The sequence below is a fragment of the Danio rerio genome, chromosome 6 (genome assembly GCF_052040795.2).
Source record: "Danio rerio strain M-AB ecotype USA chromosome 6, GRCz13ab, whole genome shotgun sequence".
Taxonomy (NCBI): domain Eukaryota; kingdom Metazoa; phylum Chordata; class Actinopteri; order Cypriniformes; family Danionidae; genus Danio; species Danio rerio.
The window spans coordinates 46,771,383-46,790,000 of NC_141026.1; the positions used below are offsets into that span (position 1 = coordinate 46,771,383).

General features: G+C 40.9%; 2 protein-coding genes across 7 annotated transcripts in view; one reads left to right on the forward strand and one right to left on the reverse strand.

Moving 5' to 3' along the window:
* Positions 1 to 18,618, forward strand: part of LOC147836458 (uncharacterized) — a 455,522-nt gene that overhangs the window by 277,653 nt on the left and 159,251 nt on the right. The window lies entirely within an intron of this gene.
* Positions 1 to 18,618, reverse strand: part of cntn3b (contactin 3b) — a 136,656-nt gene that overhangs the window by 61,896 nt on the left and 56,142 nt on the right. For both annotated transcript variants that reach the window (XR_015494061.1, XM_087257904.1), the window contains exons 6-8: positions 8,474 to 8,677; positions 3,209 to 3,311; positions 418 to 602 (exon numbers count right to left, since the gene is read on the reverse strand). Coding sequence is in view for 1 of the 2 variants with exons in the window: in XM_087257904.1 (XP_087114030.1) it covers positions 418 to 602; positions 3,209 to 3,311; positions 8,474 to 8,677 (492 nt within the window). In the remaining variant the exon portion in view is untranslated. The remainder of the gene's footprint in view (positions 1 to 417; positions 603 to 3,208; positions 3,312 to 8,473; positions 8,678 to 18,618) is intronic.

The following is an 18,618-nucleotide window of genomic DNA, read 5'->3' on the forward strand; positions in this document are numbered from 1 at the left end:
AATAAAACAAACCTGAATAAAACTGAAACATAAATCATAATGTTCTTTTTCAATAAAATCATTTGTATTTCTTTAAAACACCTCCAGAATTAATAAGCATCTTGAATAAAATAACCAATAGTTCTATATAATGATTTATCACTGTGGTTTCAATGCTGTACAAGAGCCATATGGTAACATCAATCTGTAAAACAACAGTATGAACTGTCAAAAATATCTATTTATACCAATGAAAGACCTCTAGAGGCAGAAGAAATACATACATACTGTATGCAGTACACACATACCAGCAATGACATCCTGATAAAGGTGTTTGTGAATAATAAATGTATAAGATATTTGTTTTAATAAAGATTAAAAGATTGCACAGAGAATTGTTAAATAAAAAAACACCTAAAAAAATCAAGAATAACTCACCATGGAAAGACACCCGACCTCTTGCAGCATTTTTTCCACGACTGTTTTCAGCAATGCACTCATACGTTCCTGTGTCCTCTTGTTGAAAACTGGGAATTTCCAGAATTGCATTGGAATTCTTTAGTTTGACTTTATTTGGGAATGAAACGTCACTGGTTCTTCTCCAGCTGATCCTAGGAACTGGACTGTTTTAAACAGAACAAGGCCACAATTAGTTATCAATGTCAAACTTTTTCTAAAGTCCATATACTTTTTAATTAGTGCGTTTATTACATGGAGTCAAATCCATGACCTTGGCATAACTACTGTAGGATTTACTTTTTCTCATCCTCAGGACTTATATCCAAAGAGATGTACATTTCATCCAAGCTTTGCATTTTAATATGTGAAGATGTAGCACTTACTTTTTTTTTGCATTTAGCAGACAGTATTATTCAAAGCTTTCAAGGTATTTAATCACTGATGCATAGGGACAAAATCAAAGACCTTGGCATTGCATAGACAATGTTCTACAGCTACACAGTCTTCTTTTTCCATTCAATCAATTACATTATCAGACATACCTTTGATGTCTAATTTTTTACTGATGTTTTTAATAATGTTAGATTTTTTTTGCAACAAATATAATAATAAAAAGCCAATATTATAATAGTTTTCTGCTAATAAGCAAGTAGTTAGTAGTTAACCCTTTCACGTGTGAGTTTTTTTCACTCCAGCTGACTCTCCTGCATTAATTTTTTGTTATTACAATCCAATGCGTTGTAAAGTTCTCATGGCAATACGCCAAGTTTATCACTACACTGTAAACCCAAAAATTAAGGTAACTCAAACCATTTGAGGAAACCAATTGCAACAAACCGTTCAAGTTAAAAACGAATCCAAATATTAGTACTGTGGACGTAATCCATTTGAGCAAATGAAGCAATTTGAGCACAGTAAAACCCAATAAATAGAGAACTCAAACCAAATGAGGACTGTAAAACCCAATGAGTTAAGTCAACTCAAACCATTTGTGGAAACTGATACAAACCATTTAAGTTAAAAAAACAAATTTATATGAGTACTGTAAACTTACTCCATTTAAGTTGAAGTAATGAGGTTTTTAATTAACTCATTACCTTTAACACTGAGTTCAAAACGCTTTTCAAATGAGTAGAATTAACTTTGTCAATTTTGATTTAACTACACTCATTTCATTTGATAAAGTTGACTGTTGGGTTTTACAGTGTGTGTATATACATTATTTTGTTTCTTTTTGCCCTTTTCTGTAAATGTTGACATATGTTCCAATTAAAATGTGACATTTCTGATACTCCATTTGTAAAATATGTGATGGAACATGTAGTTTGTCTTTTAAACAGCTTAATAATGATCATATTATTTGTTATAATGGGCACCGCTGTTGTTGTTAGAAGGGGAAACAGCTGAGATTGAAAGTTAATAAGTTTTACATTATTTATTGAATTATGCATTAATTGTATTTTATTATTGTCTACCTCAACCTAAAACCCAACCCTCACGGTAATGTAAAAATAGTATTTGTTGTACAGTGTCACAAAAATGATGCTACTGTATAATGACTTGAGCTTCCTCAGTAGTATCCCATCTAGAGTTCATCGTAGAAGTCTAGATAGGATACAGCCAAGGATTCTCAACTCTGATTAACAACTGAGGATACTCAACACCCTCAACAGTGATTTATTAATAATATAATATAATATAATATAATATAATATAATATAATATAATATAATATAATATAATATAATATAATATAATATAATATAATATAACACAATATAATATAATATAATATAATATAATATAATATAATATAATATAATAATATAACAATATAATATAAAATAATATAATATAATATAGCATAACAACATATAATAATAATAAATAATAATAAAATTATATAATAATAATAATAATAATAATAATAATAATAATAATAATAATAATAATAATAATAATAATAAATAATAAGAAAATAGTATAATATAATATAATAAATGTTTTTTAAACAACCAATTAGCATTTACAAATTATTTAAGGTAATAATATTAATATTGTACTTTTTTAATAAATAAATGCAGTCTGATAAACATAAAATACTTTTCAAATCATTTAAAACCCAACATTTTATACTTTTTAAAATTACTTTACATCTACAGTAATAAATTGCATTAAACTATAATTTTGATCAGTTCATTTATATCCTAGGAATCAATCAAATGCATGGCACTGCCATTTTCAGCATCATTCTCTAAGAGCTACAGTAGGAAGTGAAGCTCCATAATGCATGGCAAAAGAAAACCCATTTCCTCTCTTGTTTCTTTAAAGCTGAACCCCATTAAGAAATCTGAGTGTAAAAGGATCTGATTCACGTTTGAATCTGGGGTGACACACTCCCTGTATAGTGTGAAAAGCTATCATCTCCCGCTTTTTGTAAAAAAACCTGCATTACCCCCTCTCTAAAACGACAGCACTTCTGCTCTTCCTTTGAAAAGAAGCATGGAGCTCTATTTCCTCACTATTTAAGGAGTAAATCTTACGGGTCATTGCTCTCTGCAAAGCAGGCCATTTTACTGAAAAGGCCTCTGTAAAAAGCTTCCGTGACAGTCTGCAAATCGCATTAAGAATGAACCTGAAGTGCTGATCACAAATTGGGTGTATTTCATATGATGGGATAAAAATAAATGGCGCTAAGAGAGGGTGTGAACTCAGGCAACAGTTTGCGGGAGGACGCAGACAGACGCAGGTGCACAAACAGCGGACTTACTTTCCCAAGGCGAAGCATTCGAGCTTCAGCGCGGATCCTTTAGCAGCTGGAATGGTGTCGGGGAAATGAAGCTCTATTTTAGGCTCGTACTCTCCCATCGCTCCTGCCACGGGCAGACAATACACCACAGATGCATACGGCTTTGTCATTCATGATTTACGACATACAAGCTTTGTACTCCAGAAATACAAGCAAAACAACAACAAATGGCAAAACACAAAGACCTGTCAATGAGAAGGAGAGCTGAGAAGACAGAGCCAAAAATACGCAGACATGTTATTAAAGATTTATGGAACACACATAGTAAAATCAGGATCCTTCTCAAATAGTAATGCAGCTTTCTTGGAGGCATTGTCAAGAGTGCAGGTTAGGGTTCCTATAGGGCATAAATGTGCATCTAACATTTATGAATGAAGATCACAAGAAAAATGTTGGATGATTTAATGACTTGTGAGACTAACTTTAAAACATCTGTGAGATCTGGTGTAAATGTAATGACTGTAGATGAGTAAAAACAATATGTTTTGCATATGTAACTTCAATGATTGTAAAAAAAAATATGCTTCATTCAATAGTGTTTATATAATTTCTGTATTATAATACATTGTGAGCCACCTTGACGTGATGAAAATGAATCACAAGAACAGTTCTGAACAAGTTGAACAAGATAAATATATTGACACAAACACAAATAAATTATTATACAATTGTATCATTATAAAATGCCCCATTTTAGCCAGAAGCAATGTATATATATATATATATATATATATATATATATATATATATATATATATATATATATATATATATATATATATATTCATTTATTCATTTTCTTGTCGGCTTAGTCCCTTTATTAATCCGGGGTCGCCACAGCGGAATGAACCGCCAACTTATCCAGCAAGTTTTTACGCAGCGGATGCCCTTCCAGCCGCAACCCATCTTTGGATCACATTTACACACACACTCATACACTACAGACAATTTAGCCTAGCCAGTTCACCTGTACCGCATGTCTTTGGACTGTGGGAGAAACCGGAGCACCCGGAGGAAACCCACGCAAAGGCAGGGAGAACATACAATTTCCACACAGAAACGCCAACTGAGCCGAGGTTCAAACCAGCAACCTTCTTGCTGTGAGGCGACAGCACTACCTACTGCGCCACTGCCTCGCCATATATATATATATATATATATATATATATATATATATATATATATATATATATATATATATATATATATATATATATATATATATATATATATATATATATATATATATATATATTAGGGATGTGCGGAGCATCCGGTATTTGTATTTGTTGAGGGGGGAAAAGTATTTGTATTTGTATTCGAGTAAAATTCAAAATGGCGCAAAAATATATTTTTTTTCTATTACAATTCTAATTTACGTTATAGTGAAAGTATTGTTTAATTATACCCATTATATAAATTATAGACATGCATTATTAGTTGTTGTTTTTGAACATGTGACAAGAAATGTCATTGAAAAGAAAATAACATAGAAGCCATTATCTCATCCATGGTTAAACCAACAACTAATAAAATACCATTGTGAATATTATGAACCCCACCACCACCGTTCTTGTTGAAGGACACTGAATAGACAGAATAAAAACAAATAATACTTCAAAAAACTGTTCTTCTTCTGAAAGAACTTCTTTCCAATGCACAGAATTCCAAAAACTAAAATTAACTAAATAAATCTAAATAAAACCCTGCCTGGAAGATCTGGCAGAACAAAAGTATTCTATATAATACTAAAAGATACAGCCCTGCTATTGTCATCTGCCAGCCACAAAAAAGAAAAAAAGTTTTTTTTTTTTTTTTTTACTTTTTTATGTTTGAAACTGACTTGCTGGGGCAGAATGTGGCTGTGTTGATGGTTTGGTGCTTGTGGAGGATTTAGCAGAACATAGCTGTGCTGATTGAGGGGATTGATGCTTGTGGGGGGTTCACAGACAGTATCAGGAGAGGATGCTTTTAGTGCATGTGATAATACATTACATAGAAGGTTGCGCGGTGGCACAGTGAGTAGCACTGTCGCCTCACAGCAAGAAGGTTGCTGGTTCGAGCCTCGACTGGGTTCTCCCCATGTTGGGGTGGGTTTCCTCCGGGTGCTCCGGTTTCCCCCACAGTCCAAACACATGCAATATAGGTGAATTGGGTAAGCTAAATTGTCCCTATTGTATGTGTGTGAAAGAGAGTGTATGGATGTTTCCCAGTGCTGGGTAACAGCTGGAAGGGCAGCCACTGCGTAAAACATATGCTGGATAAATTGGTGGTTCATTCCACCGTGGCAACCCCAGATTGATAAAGGGACTATGCCGAAAAGAAAATGAATGATTATGGATAGAAGATGTTGACAGATGTTTAATATCTCTGCCTCTGCTGATTTCACTTTTGTAAACATTATACAGTATCACTTTGTTTTATCTGCAGCTCCACTGACTGTAAGATGCTTCCACAAAGAACATGAAGTTTTTTTTTTTTGACTGGTGGAGGACCAAGAAATGGCTCAGCAGCAGTCTCACTCTTTTTCATGGTGCCCAAATGTATTTGAGGAGTTCAAGTTAATAAAAAGTGATGGAAAGCTATGCTAAGGTTAACTAGCCTATAGCATATATCTTGCTGTCTGCAAACGAGTTATTTAGACGTACCATATAACCCCCATAAGTGCATACTATTCGACACAACTGCAAAAGCATCGTTTTAGCCTTTATAAACGAATGTTAACGTTACTCTGTCAACAGTCTATTGTCTAAATTACCGCGCTAACAGAGCTAAAGTTGCGTAAAAAGAGCACCCGATGGCAACCTTCAAAAATGCAGCATAATGGAAAATCCCGAACAAACTCCGCTACAAGTTTATAAACTGCATCTGGAACCCAATTAAGGTACAAAAATCTATATAACAAAAATAGAGATGCAGAAAAGTATTTTTTTCGCTCTGTCGAGCCTTCTCTTGCTGTGGAGAAGCTTGTGCCAGAGAGAGACCTTTTACCTCCGCCCCGCCCTCCGACTGAGCGTCTGTCTCTGTCTCTGTCTCTCTCTCTCTCTCTCTCACTCTCTCTCTCTCTCGCTCTCGCTCTCGCTCTCGCTCTCTCTCTCACTCACGCACTGCGGTCTCAGGAGGAAATGCTGCTTTTTGATATAGTGTTTTTCTTGCTCCCGAATACAAATAATTTTTCAAGTATTTGTTCGAAATAAGTATTCGTAAAAACACGCTATTTGTGCCTTTCCGAATACCGTATTCGGCTCCACCATATATATATATATATATATATATATATATATATATATATATATATATATATATATATATATATATATATATATATATATATATATATATTTTTTTTTTAAGCCTACACTTTTGCGTGCCTCTCTTTAATGCAAATAAGTTGTTGTCCACTGTCCATTTTCTAGAAGAGGGCAGTGTCTTTAGGGCATGTGTCCATCATCCTTTTTTTTGTGCAGCTAAAACCACCAGTGCTTTTCCAAAAATTATCAGCTGTAAGCACTTCTCCAACTGTTGGACAATTTCAAAAACACTGAGCAGTCAGCACTTTGCGTGAAACGCATGATCAGTGCCTCGCCACACTGGTGGCATTCCAGCCTTATCTCAAGAGGAAACATAACTATTATAAATTTTATCAGTTTAGTAACTAATTCGTACACATTTGTATGAGTTCAGTTGTACAAAAATGTACAATTTAAAAAAGGAGGTGTGGCACCAAACCCCACCCCTAAACGCAACCATCATTGGGGGATTAGCAAACTGTACTAAATTGTACAAATAAGCTTATACAAATTCATAAGCCACTAAACCAAAGTTACAAATTGCCATGAGATTGTGTTGGGTATTCTACAAAATGTAGTCTACTGACAACATTGGGTATGTTGTGCCACAACATATCTTAGTTCCGATGCCAATTAAACACACCTGAACCAGCTTATCAAGCTCTTACTAGGTTCACTAGAAACGTCCAGGAAGGTGTGTTGAAGGAAGTTGGAGCTATACAATGCAGGACACTGGCCCCCTCAGGACCGAGTTTCGACAACTCAGGGTTAGAGAGTTGGACTTGTGATCCAAAGGTTGCAGGTTGGAGTCATGGTACCAACAGGGATTGTTGATAAGGAGAGTCAATAAATATCCACCGCAATACCACGGCTGAGTTGATTCCCTTGAGCAAGGCACTGAACCCCCATCTGCTCCCTAAGTGTGTGCTAAAGAATGTAAGTTGCTTAGAATAAAAAAGCATCTGCTGCACGCATAAATGTAAATGTAACAAAAATATAAAAATACTCAGTTTGAAAAAAAAAAAAAAAACCTTTGTTGTACATACTCTCTTCAAGAATGTTCAAAGTGCCTTGATTACTCTAGCAACAACAAACAAAACATCTACATGCATTTTAAAATCTTGTCAGTTTAAACTCCTGATCTGTCCAGGAGCTACTGGAACTATTACAGTTGTTGTGTGGAGCACTAAACAGACACCAAACAACCTCCAAATATTTATTATATTAACAGATACAGTCTGGTGACTGAATTTGCAGTAAGGGGTCCCCAAACTCAGTCCTTGAGGGCCAGTGTCTTGTAAAGTTTAGTTTCAACCGCAATCAGACACTCCTGGCCTAGCTACTCAAGCTCTTACTAAGCTTTCTAAAAACGTCTGTGCAGCTGTGTTGAGGCAAGTTGGAGCTAAAATCTCTAGGACACCAGCCCTCCAGGACCAAGTTTGGAGACCCCTGACTTGGGTCAAATGCATCCCTGATGTGATTGCATTCTGTCAAATGGTAAAGGAATAACATGTTAAGGACCAATACGCAAAACATTGGTTTTGATAAATACTTTCCCAATTATATGACCCAATATTACATGACTTGAAAAAAATCCTGACTTGAAATGTCTGGAAGAGCCTTTTAAAATATTCCAGAGATATTCCATGATCACCCATGGGAGCCCTTAATATGAATTGCTAGTGTTAGATGATCAATTGTTAATGGAAAAAACTGCCAATCAATGAATCCAATCAATGACACTTTCGCAGCAAATATGCAAATGGCAACAACCCTGGGTTCTAAAATGTTTAAAGTGAAATGAGAGCCCTTAATTAGCCGTTAATTCTGTATAAATTATTATGAAACACTGTTTACACAAGGTGTAGAATGACTGTGAAAAGCCCTTTGATGTTAACAGACAGACAGTGTGTGATTTTTGAAACACCTTTCTTACCATCGTTTCTTAGAACCAACGGTGTCGGCGAACTGAACACCCTCTCCTTGGTAATAGTGTTGTTAACCACACAGGTGTAATTCCCGACGTCGGACGGTTCCACTTTTGCTATGTAGAGATTCCCCGTTTCTTGAGATACAAATCGCCGGCTGTCTTGCTGGACGAAGTGAGGGTACTCATTGAAGACCCAGGTGAACGTGAGCTCTAGAAAGATGTCAATAAAAGAGTGTTAGATCCTGACACAGACATTTATGCTTTCAGAAAGGCGTTGAGTCACTTTTCTCGGTAAACTGTAATCTTGTTTTGAAAGCGGTGTACAAAGTGTCTGCATTACACCACTCGCTTTGCCTCGAGCTGACCTCCTTAGGGCAGGTGAGGCTCGGTAAACAGAGAGACTCTTCTTTTGTGAGGCGGCAGGAAAGGGAGCGAAACAAACTAGATTAAAGCGCCTCACTGGCACTCTTATGACACATGCCCTGTCCGGCTTCACCGTGGCTGGGGACGGAGGCTTCTCTGCTGACATCATTCATGCATGGCTGCCTCTTACTGGAAAGGGCTGAACCAGAGACGACCGAAGGCCCTGCCACAGTGCATTAGCGTGGCATATAAGGGACACTGAAAAGGGGGAAGGGAACCCGAAAGAGTGGCTTGGGTACATGATGCAACTGTTGGAAAGCTATAAAAGAGATGACTGCCACTCAAAAAGTGTCCCCCGGAACAGTGGTGCCCATCAGATGCGGAAGCACACTGGCAGGTTGGTTGTTGTGAAGTTAAAATCTTTTTTTTTTTTTTTTTTTTTGGTAGGGTTGGCACAGGAATTCCTGCATCAGAGTTGTGATTGGTTAATAAGAAGGGCTAGCTCTTATCAAATGCACTATCTGACAAATGTATTGTCGCCAATCCAAGTTTTAGGAACATCAAATAATAACTTGACTTCTAGTTGATCATTTGGTATCAGAAGTGGCTTATGTGAAAGGCAAAGACCTCTAGATTACGCTTGTTTTACCAAAATAAAATATGATCATGTCTTGATTTTTAATTATTTTATTAGGACAGTAAGGTCTGACTTAGCTCAGACAAAAGTCTTGTCAACAGAAATAATGTACAGTACAGAATATAAAGAAAAATAAGAAAATCAATCAATCAATCAATAAGTCATCAAGAAAATAAATCATGGTGCAGTGGAAAAATAATTAATATTGTGTATGACTCCCATGAGCTTGGAGGACTGCATCCAAACATCTCTGCAATGACGCAAATAACTTCATAATAAAGTCATCTAGAATGACAAAGAAAGCATTCTTGCAGGACTCCCAGAGTTCATCAAGATTTTTTGGATTTATCTTCAATGCCTCCTCCATCTTATCCCAGACATGCTCAATAATGTTCATGTCTGGTGAGTGGGCTGGCCAATCCTGGAGCAACTTAACCTTTAACTAAATGATTTGCTTTTATGAGAAGCGCTATCCTGCTGAAGATGTTGCCCTCTCCTGTGGTTTGTAATGTAATGGGCAGCACAAATGTCTTGATATCCCATGCTGTTGATGTTGTCATCCACTCTGCAGATCTCTCGTATGCCCCCGTACTGAATGTAACCCCAAACCATAATTTTTCCTTTACTGAACTTGACTGATCTCTATGAGAATCTTGGATCCATGTGAGTTCGTAAAACATAGGTCTTCTGCAGTAGTTGTGATGATTGGGATACAGTTCAACAAATGATTCATCTGAAAAATCGACCTTCTGCCACTTTTCCAAATGATCAACTAGAAGTCAAGTTATTATTTGTTGCTCTTAAAACTGGGATCGACGACAGGACTTTTGTTAGGTAGTGTAAATGTTGAGAGAATTGATAAAGACATGGATATTTATTGACAGAAATGTACATTTCTGAAGTGATATTTTACTGACAAAGGATTTTGTTTCACAGTATACTATAATATTTTTTTCTTCTGAAAAAAGTCTTATTTTATTTTATTTTGGCTAGAAAAAAAGTTATATACTTATATTTTTTAAGATCAATATTATTAGCCGCCTTATGCAATATATATATATATATATATATATATATATATATATATATATATATATATATATATATATATATATATATATATATATATATATATATATATATATTTTTTTTTTTTCAATTTAGATTCTACAGAGTAAACCATTGTTATACAATGATTTGCTTAATTACCCTAACTTGCCTAATTAACCTAATGGACCTAGTAAAGCCTTTAAATTGCACTTTAAGTTGAATACTAGTATCCTGAAAAATATTGAGTGAAATACTGTCATCATGGTAAAAATAAAAGAAATCTGTTATTAGAAAGTAGTTATTAGAACTATTATGTTTAGAAACATAATTTTTATTTTTATTTTTTTCGTTAAACAGAATTTGGGAGAAAAAAAAAATTTAGGGGGGCTAATAATTTAGGAGGACTAATAATTCTGACTTCAACTTTATAGGATTTAGACTCCTGTATAGGTAATTGTGGCAGCTTTATTTATTTTATTTTTTTTACATGATATATCCTTTGAAATGTTATATATTAGAGCCATCGATGCTCGGTTTAGGGTTTTCAAATAAGTGAGACGTAATGAAAACACCAGAAAAATGGTCAATGGCTGAAAAATAATTATAGACAAGGTCAAAATCAGGAGATGCTTGCACTAAAGCTTAAAATGTACAACTATTAATTCTTGTCATGCGGTATGTCTGTGTCCTTGACTGAAAATATTTAACAACAAAAAAGGCATTCCTTGTTACTTCACGTTTGCTTGTCAGTTCATAAACAAATAAGTTACATGGTATAACAATAAACTTGGTAATCATTTTTAATGTTTCAATTTGACTAAGTCTGCCTTTATTTGACAAAAATACTCTGTAAACAGTACACATATTGGGTAAAACACGACAGAAATGTGGGTTAAAAAAACACAAATTTAGGTAAAATACAGAGAAACCCAACCCTAGGAGAAAAAAAAAAGTTGGATCAAGAATTTAATAATAAAATGTTCCCACACACAAAAAATGATTATATATTTTATGTTTTTAAAACATCCCAAAAACTAATTGATTTAAAATAGAACATATTTTAACTGTCACATTTGATTATTTTATTGCATCTAACAACCAATCCAAGTTTTTAATGCACTGATATCGTGCCATTTTTGTTAGCAGATGTGAGGAAAACAGTTTGATCAGACAATATTTTTAAACAGATTTTATTGCCCTGGAAAAAAATGCCTTTTGAATAATACTTGTGTAGAACAATATGGCTTCCTCCAATATGATAAAACAGGTTGGTAATAATACCCAGTTTGTTTTTTCTTGAGTTCAGCAATCTCAATAGACAGCTAAATCATGGGAACTTTGATAACTAGTCATTTTGATCTAGCAGGAAGCTGCAAATGTGGAGCAGAGGAACTTGCTTTTAAAAATGTTTGATCGTGTGCTTTTTTTTTTTTTTTTTTTTACCAAAATGAACACATTCGCCATAGCTCTGGGGGGAGAACAGCTTAGATGTTTCAAATATGTCTAGTGTAAAACAATATAGCTTCTTCCACGATGATAAAACAGGTTGGTAATAATAGCCCTTTTTTCTTTTGAGTTCAATACACAGCCTAAATCTAAACAGATAAAGAGCAATATTGTAATACGTCAAGTTATGAAACTTTTATAATGTAATCAGTTGGAAATATGCAAAGCTTAGCATTCTTGTTTGCATTTTGCTGTAATAAACAATTGATTACCTGCTCTGCACAGAAAATTCATTCATCTAAAAAAAAAAAACAACAACAACAACAACACATATCTCACTAATTGGATTGAGACTTCAGTTTCAGGTCTTTATTTCCATTTGCCTTCAGATGCAGGTTTGATTGAAAAGAAAGTGATCCAAATGAGATAACAAATTGAAGCCAAACAAAAGATGGCTAGATATATAGTAAACAAGTTTCTTTAGAAAGCCTATTGCTATCCAGCATGCTTACTCCCAGTAAAATGACCATCAGTGATTCAGAAATGGGTCTGCTTCACAACAAAAGTGCCTTGATTGAATTTCTGCCTTCGCCCAGTACTATTAAATGATTTATTTCGCACTTTCTAGTCATCTTTAGCCTACATTTTCAATCACTTGTGACATTAAAGCCAAACATTAGAGCATTCTCATATGAAACACCCTTCTTCTGGATTCTCTAATTGAACAAACGCTTAATTACAGATTTATCTCGGGAAACTATTGCCCAGCCCATGAAACAAATTCACATCTTCTAATTTCTGACATCTCATTTGTCGCAGTAATAGTCACGACCTCTAATTGATATTGATGTCTCTCACTGCTTGGTTCTTGTTTGCACTTGGGGTCTAATGACTTCTGTCCAATTACGGCTGCTTGAATTACAAGCTCTTTCTTGTCTAAGGATAGACACATATAGAGGCACAGTTTACGTGAAAACATGCATTCTGGCTACTGCTGTGTGACAGAATTGGTGTGCGAGTTTCTGCTGGTCCTTATCACACTTCTCATATAGTACATGCTTAGAAATACTGTACACTGTAGTACAGCTTTTTTTTCTGAGAGGATGATTTTATTGTTACAATTGTTCACAACAGTAAATCTAAGAAAAGTTTCATATAATTTCTCGGGGATGAAGAAACAACAAAAATGGTTTTATGTTTTTCAGTTGGATAAAAGCAGGCAATTTATGGTTTTAAAAGCAAGTACATGTGTGTGTAGGCAGCACTTCACAGATTCTGACTACATTTTTAATTCAGGTCGAATGTGAACTGCTGTTTGCAACCTGTTTTACTACCATAAATTGAATGCTTTCAGTGCAATTATACTGGATATTAATTCAACTGAAATGATGGTAAAAAAGTGTGTCAGTAATATACCTCAGCCTAGGGTGCATTTCCCAAAACCATCATTAGCCAACTAAGGTCTCAAGTTCCATCGTAACAAAGTTTGTTGATTTGCCGTTTCCCAAATCAGTCGCTCCAGCAACCATTCGCAAACTGTGTCGCAAACTTGAGCACTCGCAACTACATCTCTGGAGCTGTAGTTACATAATTCCTGGCTGTGTTCTATTCCCACTTATCCCCCCCTATGCCCTATTCATTTAAGAAATTCTGACATTCAAAGTTGGAATTATGAAAAGTAAAAAAGCATTAAGGTCATTTCTCTTAGGTGTAATTTGATTTCAAACTATTTTTGCAGTTTAGTTTAAGTGTTCTTCATGTTTACAATTGTGCTCCCTTCGCAGTGCATTTTGAAAACATTGATGTCATTTTGAACATAGCCTCATGGCAAAAGCTATAGGTGACCTAATATTTAAAAGCGGAATTTATGTTACGTCTTTAAAGCTTGTAAAAACAAAAAGCATACATTAATTATGTTATTACATAGTGGGTTAATTACTGTACTGTATATGACCTACTGGTTAGAACTTTCTGCTATGGTTCCCCTTCGGGGGGAACTTCAGCACTATAAGTGGATTTGATTTGTAAAATCCACGCATTGGGAGGTTCGGTTCAGAAGCTACTCGTCTGAAAGAGTATTGAACGGGCCAATTAAGAATGAATTGGCAGCGCAAGCCTGCGCAGGTGAGCGGCATAAGCAATCAACTGAGTATATAAGCTCACCTGGCGCAGCAGACGCTATCCTTTTCGCTTCAGAGACTTTCTGATCGAGTCGATGAGGGTTCCTCCTGCTGTGACCAGCGATTCTGAGCGAACGAGAGCATTCTCCCGGTCCAGAGTGTGTACACGCAGTGGCAGACGGTCGAGCTGGGTTTCTCCCTTGCCTGGCGTTCTTTGGGTCCGGTCCTCCAGAGCGGTGCGTATAAAGTTGCAAACTTCACAGAAAGAGCAACACAGTCGTGCAGCACGTCCTTATCAGGACGGCGCTCCGACTGTGCGTTTCTGGATGCGGTGGTTTCCTGTCCTCGGATGATGGGCGCGGGCACTGTGTTACATGTCTGGGGGTCCAGCATGTTAATGCGCTGCTCGCGGGCAGTTCATGTCGTCATCGCGATGCCATGACTGTTGCGCAAGATCGCGGTTAGCCTTTGCAAAAAGGCGAACCACCCCAGTTGTCCCCTGCTCTGCAGCGGGCACTCGGGCAGATCTGAGGGTTTCAGCGAGAGATAATCCGTCGCCCACGGGCCCGCGGACCTCCCGCTCCTCTAAGCGCTCCATCCAAGCTTCGGGCGGAGGAAGCGATCCGTCTAACAGATGGTAGCCCTTACGCCCGATGACACCGGAGACCAGATGTCCACCGCGGCATCGGAGGGTGGGCTTTCATTGTCCGATGATGATCCAGACCCGCTCGCCCCCTTCGGGCTGGTGAGCGCTGTCACTACGGATCCTGAAACGGACATGTTAGCCGTGCTTTCCCGGGCTGCTTCGGCCGTGGGTTGGAGATGGTTTATCCCCCAGCTCCGCGGCCGGACCGACTAGAGGGGCGTTCCCTTCTTCCCGGAGGTGCACAGTAGGCTCACGCGGTCTTGTAAAGCACTTTTTTCTGCTCGTGCTGCGTGTTCCTCCACCCTAACCACTCTTGACGGTGAAACAGCCAGGGGGTATGTGGCGATTCCTCAGGTTGAGTGCGCGATGGCGGTAAATCCGCGCGGCGCCTCTTCTTGGCGGGGTCCGCCTCGTCTCCCATCCAAAGCCTGTAAGTTATCTACCTCCCTCGGAGCTAGAGCTTACATAGCTGCGGGCCAGGCTGCTTCCGCCTTGCATGCGATAGCCACCTACCAGCGCTACCAAGCGCAGGCGCTGGCCGAGCTGCACGAGGGTGGGTCCAACCCAGGCTTACGAGCTTCGCACCGCCGCCGACTTAGCTCTTCGGACTACTGAGTCCGCTGCGTGTGCGTTGGGGAGGACGATGTCCACATTAGTGGTCCAGGAGCGCCACCCCTGGCTGATATGCGCAAAGTCGACAAAGTCCGCTTTCTTGACTTCCCCATATCCCCAGCCAGGTTTGGCGACACTGTCTGTGAATTCACCCAGGAATTCAAGGCGGTGAGAGAGCAGTTGGTGGGTGATGTCTTATTGGCGGTCCGTAGCCCGCTCCGCCCGCCGTGCCATTCATACCTGCTCCTCGCCGAAGGCGCCCGCCTACGAGAGCTGCTCCGCCCCCGCACACGCCTCAGGCGAAGCGAGCGCGTCGGGCACCTCGGAAGCAGGCAGCCCCCCTGCCCAGAACGCCGCTAAGTCCGGCAACGGACCGCGAAGCGCCCCTGGGACAGGCCATCTGGAGAAGAGGGAACTTGCTCTTTCCCCGCTGGAGGGCGGGGCCCCATTTCCAACGGCACTTTTTACTGCCATGAAAACATTATGAAAGGGCACTTTTCACTTCCCCAGATGTGACAGCCCGAAATCTGCCAGTCTGGGACGCTATGCTTTCTAGCTTGCAGATTCGGTGCGTTTCGCCAGTGGCTCACGAGCGCTGGGAGGACGGTCTCCTTTCTCCCACCCCTCGAGCCTCCCCTCCGGAGCTCGGGTTTGGAGTGAGAGCAAATATCTCACCTCCAGCTTTTCCGTGGGACCCGCGAGCTTCCCGGATCAGCACACCCACTCCGCGCTGCCCCACTGCTGGTACGTCAGCGATTGTAGCGATGAGTCCATTAGCGAGAGCTCTGCCTGCCTGGTTAGCGCGGGCCAGCTCTTCGCGGTGGCTCATACGCACAATCAGACTCGGCTATGCGATTCAGTTCGCGAAACGGCCCCCCAAGTCACGGGTGTGTATTCACCAGGGTCAGCCCCCTGTCCGCCCCTGTCTTGCGAGAGGAGATTGCTGTCCTCCTGGCGAAGGATGCAATCGAGCCGCTCCCTCCAGCCGAGATGGAGGGTGGGTTTTACAGCCCACGCTTCATCGTGCCCAAAAAGAGCGGTGGGTCACGGCCAATCCTAGATCTGCGCGTTTTGAACCGCTGCCTGCACAAGCTGCCGTTCAGAATGCTCACGCAGAAGCGCATCCTCCGGTGCGTTCGTCCTCTGGGTTGGTCTGCAGCATTAGACCTGATGGACGCGTATTTCCATGTCTCCACTCTTCCTCGCCACCGACAGTTTCTGCGGTTTGCGTTTGAAGGTCGAGCTTGGCAATACAAAGCCCTCCCCTTCGGGCTCTCTCTGTCTCCGCGGGTCCTCACCAAGCCCGCGGAGGGTGCCTCAGCGCCCCTTCGGCTCGCGGGCATCTGCATACTCAATTTCTTTACGACTGGCTGATTTTTGCCCTCTCTCGGAGCAGTTGATTATGCACAGAGACAAAGTGCTCTGGCACTTCCACCTGTGGGGGTTTCAGGTCAACCGAGAAAAGAGCAAACTCGCCCCCGTGCAGAGGATCTCTTCTCTCGGGCTGGAGCTGGACTCGGTCACCATGGCAGCGCGCCTCTCCGGAGAGCGCGCTCAGCTGATGCTGTACTGTCTGAGAGAGCTCGACAGTAAAATAGTGGTCCCACTGAAACTATTTCAGAGGCTCCTGGGGCATATGGCATCCGCAGCCGCTTCATGCCGCTCGGATTATTCTATATGAGACCACTTCAGCACTGGCTTCACGATCGAGTCCCCAGACGCGCATGGCACGCGCGCGCACACCGAGTCTCTGTTACTGCGCTGTGTCGCCGCGCCCTCAGCCCTTGGAGCGACCCCTCGTTCCTACAGGCCTGGGTGTCTCTAGAACAGGCGTCCAGTCTTGTTGTCGTTTCAGCAGACACTTCCAACACGGGCTGGGGGGCTGTGCGTTGCGGGCATGCGGCTGCGGACCTGTGGAAAGGTACCCAGTTGCATTGGCATATCGCCTGGAGCTGTTGGCAGTGTTCCTCACTCTCCACCGTTTTTTTCCGGTGCTGGAGCGGCAACACGTGCTGGTCAGGACGGACAGTACGGCGGCGGTGGCGTATATCAGCCGTATAGGGGGTATGCGCTCTCGCCGCATGTCTCAGCTCGCCCGCCGTCTGCTCCTCTGGAGTCATCCGCGGCTGAAATCGCTGCACACCATTCATATTAAGGCAAGCTCAACCGTGCAGCCGATGCGCTCTCACGGCAGCCTTGCGTCCTGGAGAATGGAGACTCCACCCCGAGTCTGTTCAGCTGATATGGGCGCGATTCGGGGAAGCCCAGATCGATCTGTTGCTTCCCCCGAGATCGCTCATTGCTAGTTGTTCTTTCCCTGACCGAGTGCTCTCGGCACGGATGCACTGGCTTACAGCTGGCCTCGGGGCACGCGCAAATACGCGTTTCCCCCAGTGAGCCTGCTCGCGCAGTTACTGTGCAAGGTCAGGAAGAGGACGAGGAACAGGTTGCTGGTTGCGCCCCTCTGGCTCAACCGGACCTGGATGTCAGAGCTCTCCCTCGCGATAGCCCTCCCCTGGCAGTCCCTTCGAGAGAGCACCTACTCTCTCAGGGACAGGGCACCACCTGGCACCCTCGCCGATCTTTGAAGAGATTTTAGACGCGAGGAAGACTTAGGTAACCTCCGATTGCGGTGGCTAATACCGTCACTCGGGCTAGAGCCCCCTCCCCGAGCGCGCCTATGCCCTGACGTGGAGTCTATTCACTGAATGGTGTGTCTCTCGCTGAGAAGACCCCCGTAATTTGCCAGATCAGCGTTGTGCTTTCTTTACGCCGAGAGAAGCTGGAGAGCAGGCTGTCGCCCTCCACACTCAAGGTTACGTGGCTGCCATCTCCGCTCTCATAACGCGGTGGCTGGCAGCACCGTGGGAACGCATAACCTCATCATCCGGTTCCTCAGGGGCGTTAAGCGAATTAATCCATCCCGCCCCCTCTCATGCCCTCTTAGGATCTCGCCCTCGCTACACAAGCCGCGTCAGATCCCTTCGATCCTCGACTCAGTATCTTTCTGTCCCTGAAGACAGCTCTGCTGGTCGCGTTGATATCGATTAGAGGGTCGGGGACCGGAGGCATTTTTCGGTCAGTGACTCGTGCCTGTAATTGGGCTGGCTTCTCTCACGTCCTGAGACCCCGCCCGCGATATGTGCCCAAGGTTCCTACCACTCCGTTTTAATACGAGGTAGTGAGCCTGCAAGCGCTGCCCTCGGAGGAGGCAGACCCAGCCCTTCTTTATTGTCCAGTTCGCGTTTTGCGTATTATCCGGACCGCACTCAGAGTT